At 42.6% G+C, this 14351-nt stretch overlaps 1 protein-coding gene across 2 annotated transcripts in view; it reads right to left on the bottom strand.

Moving 5' to 3' along the window:
- Positions 1-2519: 2519 nt before the first annotated feature.
- Positions 2520-14351, bottom strand: part of peli3 (pellino E3 ubiquitin protein ligase family member 3) — a 33892-nt gene continuing 22060 nt past the window's right edge. For both annotated transcript variants that reach the window (XM_038732673.1, XM_038732674.1), the window contains exons 5-7: positions 9790-10014; positions 4719-4907; positions 2520-3370 (exon numbers count right to left, since the gene is read on the bottom strand). In XM_038732673.1, coding sequence (XP_038588601.1) covers positions 2771-3370; positions 4719-4907; positions 9790-10014 — 1014 coding nt within the window. In that variant the 3' untranslated portion in view covers positions 2520-2770. The remainder of the gene's footprint in view (positions 3371-4718; positions 4908-9789; positions 10015-14351) is intronic.

The following is a 14351-nucleotide window of genomic DNA, read 5'->3' as shown; positions in this document are numbered from 1 at the left end:
TGTTCTCTGTTCCTCCTGTCCAACAACAAGAAACAATCTTCAAATAATAAAGATTGTTATGGTAACTAGAATAAATTCAGAACAGGGTCATAATTATATATTTTAAATAGAAATGCTCTTTCTAGAGCAACAAAGTCACTATAATCTACTGTATAGGCTATATATGCTTTCTACATGTTTATGCTTGTTGAACATGTGTATTGAATAATCGCATGGCCCTGCTGACATCACTAAGATGTCTTAAGGGTTAATTTCTCAGAATCCCCAAGACAAGACACTATACAACTGGTTGAGTAGTTTTGCCCATAACTATTAAACTAAGTTCCCCTAACTAACTCTTACTTAATAGTCTATGTCCATGGTCTATTTTCCCTGACAGGCCTCTCCTGCAGCTCCATCACATCTTACTTGTTTGAGTGCATTCCACTATTCACCCTACAGCAGTACGGTGTCAACAGGTACAATCTACTATAACACAGAGAGAAAGCTATGTATACTGTCTAACACAAAAATATACTGATAGAAGGTGTAACTGCCTTAAAAATGTTGTTTCTTAACTTTAATACCAGTAAAGCTGAAGTTAAAGGGCCATTTCACCCAAATCACACAAAAAATCTCCAACCAACCAAACACACTAGCATATTTTTGTCACTTGCCGCTAGTGCTGCTGAGCCTGAAGATTTGAGATTTTTGTTTTTGCTCCCTGCGCACTACAATAATGGTGACTGGAAATAAGTTTGTGATTCTCTTGAAAAATTACATTTGAAAACAATCTAAATAATTCACACATTTCCCTGGGAGTAGTTTTAAATAGAACTCCTTTCTGTTAACAAAATAGTCCCCAAGCTGGTCCTACAATAACCACGTCTCTTAAGATGATATGTAATTGTACAGTAACAGATTTGGATATGAAGCCAATAAGCTAACCATAGCAACATTCTAAAGAAAAGAGTCCACTGATTTTACACATGAAGATCTATTTAGTTGTCACAAGGTGTACCTCCCTGTGGGAACAATTGTATCATTTCTTGTGTATCTTATTTTCCTCCACAGGAGTGTTGTCAAGTCTGAGAAAAGAACCTGGACAATGTCATAGTGATGTCATCAGTGGTGTCTTTGCATGACTACACATTTATAACATAGGACCTGTGTTACAAACTGGAGGTGTGGAGTGAGTGAGATGTGTGCGTTTAGCAGGGGTGTGTGAAAGACACAATCCAGTTGCTTTATGGGACAATGTAGGCTCTAGCAAATGTGACCATACTAGGGACTAAAAGAACATTAAAACATTTAGGATCAATCTTCTAGTGATCATAACCATGCATTTCAGATTCATCCTGGCCGGGCCTTGTTGAGATATCTTGTACTGAGCCAAAGTACTGAATAGATGGATATTGTCATCATTTGTTTGATACACTACATGTAAAGTATATGCTCTCCATAGGGGTGCACTGTTGCAGCCCACAGGAGCCACTTCAGGAAAGTCCCTCCCCAGCATCCATCAACCTGACCAACATACTGTAGATCTCCGCTGCTGCCTGTCATCCTCGTAGCGGCTGCCCTTGATTTGTACCCCTGCCTCTGCCTGTGGACCTATAAATAACCACGCACACCATGCAGATCATCTGTAGGTGCAGGTTGCTCCGCTGTAGTCCATCACTGTGTCAAATGGTTATGTTGGAAGGCAAATAGAGAGATATGCGACACTGAATATGGCCAGTTGTTGTTCAGAGTCTGGCTCTGGCACTGATAGAACAACCCTGCGGCAGCTCTGGTTGGGATTGCAGCTCTGCACCCCCTCTGCAGTGAGACTTTCTCAGCAGTGATTTTACATGATAAGATGCAAGCAGTTGCTGCTCATGTCTAATCCAAAACACCACGCTTGCCTACACCTGACTGTTACACTGAAGATACGTGTGAAGGTGCTGCTTGTGGAACATCCTTGGAGGGTTCTCTAATCTGGACAAATCTAAGGCTTTGTCAGTGTTTGTTCAACATTTCCTCAGGTGTTGAATAGGTGATGTGCAGCTCTCCTGATGACAAAGCTGCCCCTCTCTCTCTCTTCCTCCCCATCCTAGTGGGAAGGCATGGGGCTGCTTGGTGACCTTGAGTTATTTTTAGCACAATGGGGGCGCTGCGAACTGGGAGCAAGGCTTAGAGACACTCTGTGGAGTCTGCAGGCTACCACAGTGTAGTCTGCGTGCTGGCTGCAAAGTGGGGGCTTCTCATAGGGAGAGGCTTTAATATTCTTTCAGCAACATGCAAACCTGCAGCTGATGGAAACACATGTAGAGCAGCCTCGCTAGTACAATATTGAGTCTATGCGTGTACTTTTATACTACGTTCTTAGAATTTGGGTCTTATTTAAGTTATAATTTCTAGCAGTTCTACCATTGTACTTACTAAGGAACATAAAAAGTCTGACTGGTCAAGAAACAAGCAGTCAGATTAACTTGGTGTGTTATATTTTGGAGCTTAAGCGGGTACTCAGAGGGGAACAAAAGATCACTAAATGCACGTTCATTTCAACACAATTTATTTACATATTCTCCATACACCTAATATTTCATTTGAAGCCTTGGCAATCTACTATTGCATGGCACGTTCAGTTCATCCTGTCAACAGTCCTGTACTGGTCATCAGTGCTTTCTCTCTCATCTCACACTCGAAGTGTTCAGATTTCTGTTCCAGCACACAGTCTTTACTCTGCACGTTCACCTTCCTTCCAATCCACTATCACTTTCCTCTGAGTGGCTCCCACATGTGAGCTTCAGTCGACGGGGCCCTGGAAGATGAGTTTGATGTGGCCCTGCTCCCCTGTCAACCAGGTACCACAGAAGGGGCAGGCAGCATGGAAGGCATGGGTGCCGTGGGGTAACGGGATCTGGCTCCACCCCACCACTGTCTTTTCTGAGCATACATGGCCGCAGGGGCAGAAAGCGTGAGTGGGCGGCCCGGCGTCCAGGTACAATCCTCCCTCACAGCCCAGCCACAGTGGCACATAGGGGCCCACTCGCCGGCACATGGGGCACTCCCTCTCCCCGGTGCTGGCTGGTGCTGTGCCCCCGGGCCCGGCAGGACCCTTCTCCTTACGGTAGCCCCAGTTGTGGTAACCGTGTACATGGCCACAGTTGACGTAGACCCACGGCTGCTTCTTGTCAACGATCTCGCGCTGGGCCAGACTGGGGAAGGCCAGGGTGTTGAAGCCCACAGGACACTGGGGCCGTGCGGCGTTCAGCTCCTGGCGAAGGGACTCTAGCTGTTTGAGGGTAGGGGTGTGGCGCAGTCCGGCGGGGGTCCTCCACAGCAGGGTAGCCCCACATAGATCAATCAGAGAACCGTCCTGCAGGGTGTTCGACTCATTTTCAACCTTGAGAGGAGAAAAGCAGATAGAAACGTAGCAGGAGTAAGAGGAGAGAAGAAATAGGGATTTATTACAGGGTGGAGTTAAACGGGGAGCAACTCTGCACGGGCTTAGTGCACTCTGTACAAGGGAAGCTTCTAGCATTCCCCTTTTATACCACCACACGATGGCACTGTGTTCAACTAGTTATGGTTCAGACAGTTGACACCCATTAACTGTGTGTGTCTTTCTTTAAAATACCCCCATTATCAGCATGTACGCACCACATTTACAGATGGAATCTACAAATCAGTCAGTGAAGGATAGTATCATTGGAATGAACAGTATACTCCTTAAAGACAGCAGTGAGGTTCGTTTCCGGCATGTTTTAAGCAAATGTCTGAAGCTGAAGTTTGTGTTTCCATCAACTACCTTTAAACCAATATACTCAAAAAGACAAGATGGCATAATGAATCAAGCAGCAGTAATTCCTCAAATGGCCTTTTGTGTTTTTTAATGAATTAATTTGTCTTTTCTGATCCATGTGTGCCCAGTGTTTTATTTTAATCAGCCACTATGGAGAGGGCAGTAACCTTTCTGGCTTTCTAGTGGAGTGAAAGCCTGTGAAGGTGAGTGCGAGTGGCCAGTGTTTTTCAACACTTAGAGGCACCTGCCACTTGTGCAAGGGTTCTCACTGTTGATTACAGCTTTGCTCTACCAGCCGGGGCTCAAAAGGCCCTGTGTCAGCTTGACATCGTGCCAGAGACGATGCAGGCGGTCGAAGTTCACAACAACTCTAAATCTATGGTCATTTACACAGGGGCCCATCGGGGTGTTTTGCCCCTGCAGCTGTACTCACTTTATACAAATGACTGTATAGCCCTTGTCACATTGACACTGCTTTACTGTGTTGATTTCTAACATGTGGACCGGTGTGCAGCCATCAACTTGAAGGTGAATGTTTCTAAGTACTAAGAGTCAATGACTATAGGCCCCTGGTCATAAATGGACAGGATATTCAACAGTTAGAGACCTACAAACTATCCCCTGTAGTGGGAGGTCAGTACTACAACTGTACTGAAGAAAGCTCAGCGAAGGCGTTTCTTTTGAAGCTAAAAACGTTTTCCATTTCATGAGGAGGAGGTGCGGTCCCCTGCTGAAATTTACAGCAAGAGGGAAAAGGGACAACATTCTACAGCATTATGCAGCACCTTTTTAAAATACTGAAAAGTTGTCCACTTCCTTACATTACACTGTCTTTGCAATGTTACATACAACATACAGTTTCAAGATCTTGGGTCAAATCAACGTCAGTAACCTCAAACCTCGGGACCACATCAAAGCAAACATGGGACTCATTTTCCCATTTTCTTACCAGTTTTCCCCTCTGTTGGGCTGAGCGGGTCTCCCTCAAGGCAAAGACGTTTCCACAAACTGAAATTTCCCTCCAGACACCCGGAGCCGGCTCAGACACAAACTCCCCCGCCGGGTGCATCACCAGCACCCCGTTGGTGGTCAGGCCGTCCATCAAGCCATCTGATGTCCTCCATTTGGCAGCCCGCTCCTGAGAGAGAGAGAGAGAGACACACACACACACACACACACACACACACACACACACACACACACACACACACACACACACACACACACACACACACACACACAAATGTAAAGGTTAGGGGAATGATGGGGAGGCACAGAGGGATGATAGTGGAGGTGGATGTCAGAGGTGGCTGGCTAGAGAAACAGCCAACGCTGCTTTTCTCTGCTGCTATATTTAGCTCCGTACATGAGTACTGTACTGACTAATGCACAGAGATGCACCCACGCCTAAGAATAAACCCATCCCGAGAGAAAGAAAGGATGTATTATGAACACAAATTAGCTCTCATGGAATGAAACTGCAATTTTCTGGTGTGAGTCGCTTTGTTAAAAAAAGAAAAGCTTTTAAAGGACCAAGGCAGTTAAAATAGAAGCCTGGAGATTTAGTTCTGTAAACAATTTTTTGGCTCTTGCTGTTCTGGAGGAAAGAAAAAAATCACTGGATGAGTTTAAAATGAATGTTTTTGACCAAAGAACCATCGTTCTGTAGATCAGTGGCTCCCAGCCTTTTTTGTCTTATATACCACCAGAGCCCTGTCACATAAACTCAAGTCTGTTTATATGAATGGACTGAATTGGAAGTGGATGTTATTTACCACATCTTTTATACTATATATAATTGAACTGTCAGTGTTTAGACCTATTTGGTCATGTTTGTTTTCGTATTACCACCTTGGAGTGGCAGAAGCTTAATGTTGTTTTATTATCTATTCCAGCCAATTAGCCATTACATCACAGTTCATTACATTCACCAGTATTTAAATTGTTTATTCATCATTTCTTCCAGACATTTGTTTAGCTGGATGTTTAAACGTCCCTGCTTGCTTGCTAACTAGTCACATATTTAAATTGCAAAGCAGTGATCAGGTGTCACAGCTGACTTAGCATGTGGATATACTTTTTTAAGTAAAATTGTGATCTCTGGGTGGCGCACTGGTTAGCACTCACTGTCGGCCTTTCTGTCTGCCTTGTGATTAAATGGCGATCTGTGCAAGGTGCCCCTCAGCTATACGGAGCTCTTTAGCCTCTTTTGGCTTTTGTTTAATTCTCACCATGCACTCTCGTCACCTTAGTTTCCTGCAGCAGCACGCAGCTGTTTTCGATGAAAAAGCTCTCACAACATCAGACAGACAAAACTAGCAACTAGCTGGTGAACATAGTAGAGCATTTAGAGGCTATAGCCCGATGTTTCCCATGGGAGTTGGTGGAGATCAAATCAGAGCTAAAAGGAGAGTGGAATATTAGACTTCCATTCATTAGGTGGATATGGTATCAAGTATGTCACAATATGTCAAAAATAGAGCGACAATGTAGGTCAGAAGCGTGTGCTGGGATATAATTTGGCAAAAGCTTTGTTAACATTTCCAAAACAGTGTGGTGATTGTCTAAATAAATAATTTCTCCCTCATCCTGTGCCTTCTGATCCAAAAATGGGAGAGGAAGGTGTGTTCGGAGGCAGTCCTCAGCTCCAGATCACTGTGGTTCTCCAGAAACTCATGCTTGATAAGTCACTAAACGATTCCTTCTTGAAAATGATACCCTGTCTACATATTCACCTTCATGAGGAAATACAGACTACCATTTTAAATCGGATTAAAGCCACTTTGTGTAGAATTTGAAAATGTTTAACTCTGGCGCCCTTCATGATAGTATCAGATAAGACAGACAGCAGGGCACACAGCCTGCAGCTGTCAGAATTAAAACAGAAGAAGAGCAACTGGTGAATGTGTTTAGATAAATGCTGGGCTGATAGGATTAATGTCAGGTCATGTTGCTTTAATAAAGAAGACCAAAGGCCTCAGTATACTTCCAATCAACTCGGCTACTGTGTAAAGCGGTTCTGATTGTTATTGCAACTTTCTGAAAGTCAGATGCAGATGGCCCCAGCACCTGGTTCAACAGTTGGAAAGAGGGTTTCAGATGCTGTTAGACTTGTTGAAAAGCACTTGACAGCTCCTGTGCAAGTGTCTCGATGGCCATCGGTGTGTGAGTGTGTGTGTATGAATGATAGTGGGCACCTTGCATGGCAGCCACTACCATCAGTGTGTGAATGGGTGAATGTGAGAGGTCATGTAAAGTGCTTTGAGTGGTCGGAAGACAAGAAAGGTTTACATGTCCAGCATGAAAATACAGAGCTCAAATGCCAGGCTTGTGTCTTATGCAATAAATAATCTATTTTATAGGCATATTGTCAGGTGTATGATAATAATAATAAGTCATTTAGCTGATGCTGTTATCCAAAGTGACATTTACTTTATATGTCAAAGGTCACACACACCGCTGGAGCAACAAAGGGTTAAATATCTTGCTCAGAGACACATTGTTGTACGTGTCGCAGTGGGAATCAAACCCAGGGCTCCCACATCAAAGGCATTGTCTTATCCACTGTTCAATCCACCGAACAGGTGTTAATGATCACCAATTCAATATGTAGGTTAAACACAGTCATTAAGTGAAAGAGAAACAGCTGTGTAGGAACAGCCAAACTCAGCTAACAAGGTGAGGCTGCTGAAGACAGTTTACTATGGCAAGACTGAGCACAGCAACAAGACACAAGGTAGTTACACTGCATCAGCAAGCTCTCTCCCAGGCAGACAGGGGTTTCCAGATGTGCTGTCCAAGCTCTTGTGAAGAAGCACAAAGAAATGAGCTACTGTTCAGAGATGTCTGGTCAGAAGTGGCCTTCATGGAAGATTTGCAGCCAAAAAGCCTCCAACATGGAAACAAGGCCAAGAGACAAGAAACACAGGAACTGAGGTGCAGAAAAATTGATGAGTCAAATATTTGGCTGCCGCAGTAGGCAGGTTATTCGCTGAAGGGTGGAGAAAGGGACAAGAATGACTGAGTGTCTGCAGGTAGCAGTGAAGCTTGATGTAGGTTCCTTGCTAGTTTGGGGCTTAATTTCTGCAGATGGAGTTGGGGATTAGGTCAGAATGAAAGGTCTCCTCAATGCTGAGAAGTACAGCCAGATATTTAGTCATCATGCTGTACCATCAGGGAGGCATCTGAATTGGCCCAAATTTATTCTGCAGCATGACAACGAGCCCAAACAAAAGTCATTAAGAACGATCTTCAGCTTAAAGAAGAACCAGGAGTCCTGGAAGTGATGGTGTGGCCCCCACAGAGCCCTGATCTCAACATCATCCAGTCTGTCTGGGATTACATGAAGAGAGAGAAGCAGCTGAGGCTGCCTAAATCCACACAAGGACTGTGGGGAGTTCTCCAAGATGTTTGGGCCGACCTACCTGCTGATTTCCTCCAAAAACTTTGTGCAAGTGTACCAAGAAGAACTGATGCTGTTTGAAGGCAAAGGGTGCTCACACCAAATATTGATTTAGAATTAGATTTTTCTTCTGTTCACTCATTTTGTACTTTGTGTGTGTGTATATGTATGTATTTATGTTTAATATGATGTGTGTGTGTGTGATAGCATCATATCAATAGCATCATAGAGTACGGTCTAGACCTGCTCTTTTATGAAAAGCGCTGTGAGATAACTGTTGTTGTGATTTGGCGCCATATAAATAAAATTGAATTGAATTGAATTGACAGCACTGGTTGCTGACGTTATCTCTGACTGCTGGCCTAGTTGTCGGGTGTCCTTATGAATCTTGCAGGGGATGAGGTCATGCTGTTATGAGAAAGGGCTATTATTGGTTTGCAGGGCTGTGTGTACACCTAGATGTCACGTTTCAGACCGCCCCACCCCAGCAGCTTCTGTTGTATTTTGGAAGATTTCACATAACTAACAAAACTATCTGGTTTGTTAATCCTAAAAAAGTCAATTTTCAAGCCATTCCAATATTCAAATAGGTTAGGATTGGGGCTGGGGTTATCTGTAATAATTAGCCTCTAGCTGTTGCTCGCTAAACTCCGTAGCTGTGTGAGACTCCAGACAGCCCACTCACTAAACTGGAGATACAGCAGGACTGTTGAGACTTTGCTGCGTTGATGAACACAAGCTCCTTTCTAATAAAAGGTCATTCTGCTTTATTACAAACTGTGTCTTCCGTTTGTTGTCTTTGGCTTTCCTACCACCATTTTAAAGGTATTATTTTCATAGCTTATTTATTATAAATATTTTTTTATTAAGTTATTATTTATTTCAGGAAAATGTGATTAAATACTGATCTTTAACAAATGATTTACTTTATTATTAAAACAACTTGCTAATGGTTTTGTAATTTGTCTGTTGCTGTCACATTAGATACTTGAGATGGTGAAATAAGTTTGCTGTGTTGGCCCCTTTTACTGTTTATACACTGCTTTTACTGTATATACCTGTTTGTTGAAGAGACTTTTTATATCCAAACCACTTTCACTCTACTAAAGTCACTCTTTGTTTTGGAACTGGGCCCTCTATTTCAGCCATGCCATGTTACTACTGTATGTAGTCATGGTGGAAATACATCAACACATCACAATATTGTTATCATGATAAGACACAAATTTCCAGAACTTAATATCTATTTTTTATCATACAGTACCTACATTGGTGAACATACTGTTTATTGAATGTAACCACGTACATATCTCTCCACTAGCTTTAGACAGTAACATTAGAACCAGAAGCATTAGAGCCAAAGCACAACACACATGAATAACACCACCAATAAGTGTCTTCTACACACACACACACACACACGGAGAACACTTCTTCTTCCTCCCCAATGCTTCCTCAAGCCAGGTCACATGCCCTGACACCTATCCTCACAGCTATGATGTCAGCCGTAGGTGGAACAGCCATGTCCCTGCTGTTTCTCTCACCATGGTTGCCATGGTTACCAGGCCCGATGTAGTTCACCAGGAGAAGCTTGGAACCCATGAAGGAGAACACTCACCCCCAGGAAGATGTTCTTGGAGGAGTCGAAGCCGGCGGCGTAGATGCGGGCCGTGTAGGGAGCGCTGCGTTCACACATGATGCGGCAGGCGTAGCGGGAGATGGTGCTCTGGGCCGACTGGCCTCCGCCACCACCCTCCCCTGCTGCACCCCCGCCCTGACCGCTGCCGCTGCCTGCTGTGTCCGTCACCACAAAGTCGATCATGCTCTCTGTGGACCGGCCAATCTGAGAAAACCAAGAGAGGGATCAATATTATGAAACAATGATAAAAAGATGGAACAGTACAATTAGTTTAATCATGTTTGTACGAGGGTTTGGGTTGGTTCACTCAAACTACAGACACCATATTTTCTCACTTAAATCCAGTGGTATCTAGCCATGCAAATAGATTCGGTTTAGTTAGCCTCTGAGATTCCCACCTTGGAACTACCCTTTAGAGCACATGTGAAAATAAACACTGTATTTAAAACTACATCCTCAAAATGTTCATTTTTACACTGGTGTTCACTCACTGGTGACTAGAAGTGACATTGTGTCACAGAGTTGCCAGATTGGGTGGTTTTCCATCCCTTTTGGACTACTTATTTAGTGGGTAAAAAGCTGTTTGTGATCATTTGGGCTGGCCAATAGAGGGTAATAGGGCGCCACCCTCCTACAAAAAATACATCACTTTTCTTTGGTGTGTTCATGAGCTTATAGTTACAAAGAAGATGTATTGTATTTTATTGCTCAGAGCGTTTAAACAACACACTGATAGCTGTTTCCACTATATCCACAAATATTGCTTAATAGTTGGAAATATGTTTTTCCAATAATTCACTCCACGAGGCAGCGCCACTTGCTCCTTAATCAGTTTTAGGTTTCTAGAAATCAGCATCACAGAGCCTGTCATGGTCGTCTCACATCCCCAAGCTGGTAATTAAAGCTCAGAAACGACTGTATTTCTTGAGGAAGCTTAAGAAGGCCAAATTCCCGTGCCAAGTTCTTGTCAGCTTTTACAGAGGAGCAATAGAAAGCATCCTGACTGGAAAAATAACTGGTGCGGGATGTGCACGACCCAGGACCGGAGGGCTCTATTCAGAAGATCATCGGTACCAATCTCCTGAGCATCAGTGATATTGGTGAGGTGAGGTGCCTGCAGAGCCCAAAGGATACTAAAGGACAGTACCCACCCAGCCACAGCCTGTTCACCCTGCTGCATGCTGGGAAGAGATATAGTTTCTGTTGCCACACCACCAGACCAGCTTTATCCTCAGGCTGTTAGTTAATAATAATAATAATAATAATAATAAATTTTATTTATAATGCACTTTACATTTCAGGGAAATCTCAAAGTGCTAAGTGTTAGTTGTCTGTTTAGTTTTTTCTGTAGCATGAAGGGACTGTATTTTACAACGTGCAGCCACTTAAACCACAGAAAGTGAAATCATCAATGAAGAGAGACAGTATTGGAGCAACTTCAAAGTTTTATTATGATACTAGTTAGCAAAAGCTATATATAGTATATATTAATCGTGTCATATTGCTAACTATTTTACCTATTTTAAGCTACAACCTGCTCTAATTAGCAGCCTGATGACATTTTACTAGGTGGATTGCAGCAGGCTCTGGCCAGGAGGCTGCAGATTATTAATAAAAAACACAGAAGTTGCCAGGCAGCAGACATGGCAGGAGCCACTCGCTGTCTGAAACCTTTAACGATGTTGCTACTTTCTAAGATCTCATTAATTACATTATTATTAAGAACGTTATCATAACCGATCGAACCAGTGGTCACTCAGGGCTGCAAAAAGTTGAAAAAACTGTAGTTTTCCTTGAACCAGCAACAGACTGAACTTACTACTGACTTTCTACTGATCTTTCTTTAAATGTTATTTTCTTTAAATATTATGAGCAGGACAATATGAATTCCATTTGCATCCATTGTAGCTCGGTGAAGGAAGAAATCTCAAAGTGAACCAAAACTATCTGCATGGTTAGATACCACTGTAGTAAAGTGAGTAGGAAGAGTGTTTTGTAATGTGGTGAACTGACCCTTTAACACACTAGAGGGAGAGAGACAGACAGACGTGGAGCCCTGTGGATTCTGTCTGCTGGAGTCACGGCTCTGTATGGATCTCCTTGATGATGAGAGAAGGTGGTTGGAAGAAACTTTGAGCTGCTGAGAGCAGACAGGTCTGACTAATCTTCTCTTGTATACTTTATCTCCCAGGTCTATTGTCTTCACTCCTTCTGGCTGTTTCTTTCCTGGGCTTCCTCTTCATTCCCTCCCTCTGTTTCTCTCTGCTGCCCTCACTGCTCTCTCATGACGCGGCACAAATCTGCTAACAGATTCCCTCTGCACTCACTGAGAGATGTGGGTATGTGCGTTCTTCCACTCTACAGGGCTGACACGCTCAGTTACTGTTTGACTAAATATTGAAATCTGAAAGACACCTTAAAGGAATAGTTCAACATTTTTGGAAATACACTTATTGTATTATTATTGTCTAAGGGTGAGATGAGAAGATGGATATCAATCAGTGTGTTAAGTATAAACACACAAACAAAAATGGAAAAAAGTTTGTGATTTTAGTTTCTGTACCTGCTCACAAAGATCAGCTAACTTTAGCTTGAAGTAATGTGAGCTATGTTATCTACAAACAAAATGGATGCCTTTCAAAAGGGTTTGGTATTACAAATAAAAAAACTTCATTCAGCAGTTTTGTTTAAAACAAATTATAAACCTTTGAGACAGTGTTTCAAGAATGAAAGTGAACAAAATATTAGTAGGTGTATCTTTGTTTAAAGGGAAAATTTGGCACATTTTATGTAGATGTCAATTCAGTGTTGATGTAGTAAATGCAGTCCATTGAAGCAATCCATTCCTCAGTACATGCTATTTTGATGATTGATATTAAAGTGGAGTTCGTAAAATCTGTGAAGATTCGCAGTTCATAAAGTAGTTTTTCCTGCACCCACCCATGCATCAAAGTCACTTGGACAGAGGCGTGCTGGAGAACTCTTGGATCCTGAAGATAGCAGGGCGGAGAGGGGCTATGCTTGGGCCAACAAAGTGATAGCTAATGTTAAAGGGTAGCAGGCTGGGGCTATGTTGGACTAATGTAATACTCAGGGACAGTCAAGAGAAACTGTGTGAAAGTTAAGCCCCGTTTGAAGCCAAATAAGTAAAGAGAGTAGTAGGTTAGATGCCAGTAACGTTTTTTTCATGCTGCTTTTTGTGGAACCTTATGATGCAAAACTAGCATGTTTTAGACATGCAGGAAAGGATGAAGTCAGGTGATCTTTGTTAGGTGATGTTTATCGTCATGGTAACCAGAAATCCATTGGTTTATGTAGGCTGTGATGTTCATGCCCACACACAGTACACACAGCGACAACACCGCAGCTAATGAAATGGAGTACGCTAACACTAAAAGAAATCCAGTTCCCAGCACAACACAGACTCCAAAACAAACTCCATGTAAGCATAAAAACCAACAATAAAGTTTTATGTGCTGGAGTCCATCAGGCCAAAACGAGAATCAGATCGACATTAGGTGACAAAGGTGTTTGAGTCATGGTTCCTATTGAACAGGTTTTACTAGCCTATGGTAATGCAGAGCAGGGGCGGCCAGCTAAATTACCATGGATCTGATGTTGTTTGCTTTGTAACATTCAATTTAGATTTCTTGTGGTTTTACTGATATTCAGGTACCCAGCTTCTCCACCAGTCTCAGCCGCTGTAACTTACGTAAACCACATAATTTACAATAATGCAACATAATGGTACAGGACAACACCACAGAGGAAGACCCATCCAGTACAGTAACATTACTTACTGCGATCTAACTGTTACACTTGGTGCATGGAATAGTTCAACTGCGCGCTGATATGAAATTTTACTGTAACGTTGCATTGAGACTTTACCTGAGTTTCTAGCATTTCGCAGGATGTCCCCTCCGGTGTGTCAGTCTCTGTTTTGACTGATGCCAAGTGCTTGCTCATTAGTTCGAGCATGAGCACCAGATGCTTGGAAAAGTGGTTGCAATCTGAAACCTCACCACTAGAGGCCACTGTAATCTACACATGGCTCCTTTAAGTATGTAAGTTAAAATAAGTGAACGTTGACTTCTGGTTTCACACAAGACTGTCCTATCCTGTTTGTTTGACCCCTCAATCCTCACCTAGAACCACTGTCCTGGTTTTAGCCCAGATATGATGATGATATGAGATCTAACATCAGTGAGTTTTAGAGGTGCTGTAGGTATGTTGTTACCTTTCTCGAGAGTCCAGCAAGCTGTTACCACCTTCAAGTCTTTATGCTATGCTAAGCTAATTTAATGCTGGCTTTAGATTAATATATACTTTACAGACTTTCTTCTCATCTAACTCTGAACAAGAAAGAAAATTATTGTATTTCACAAAATGTCCAACTATTGCTTTAAAGTCTTAAGCAACTTAATGACAATAAATTATATAATGAAATGAATTCGAACAGGTTTGGGAATGAGCTTCATAAGAGATTGTCATCCTCAAACCTGCTTCATAGAATGAGAGAATGAGCAAGTGGAAGCACAGCG

The sequence above is a fragment of the Micropterus salmoides genome, unplaced genomic scaffold (assembly GCF_014851395.1).
Source record: "Micropterus salmoides isolate LMB-PRFRI ecotype aquatic unplaced genomic scaffold, ASM1485139v1 Ms_hic_scaffold_2, whole genome shotgun sequence".
NCBI lineage: Eukaryota > Metazoa > Chordata > Actinopteri > Centrarchiformes > Centrarchidae > Micropterus > Micropterus salmoides.
Note: the sequence above shows the minus strand (reverse complement) of the source record. Positions and strands in the feature narration are given on the sequence as shown.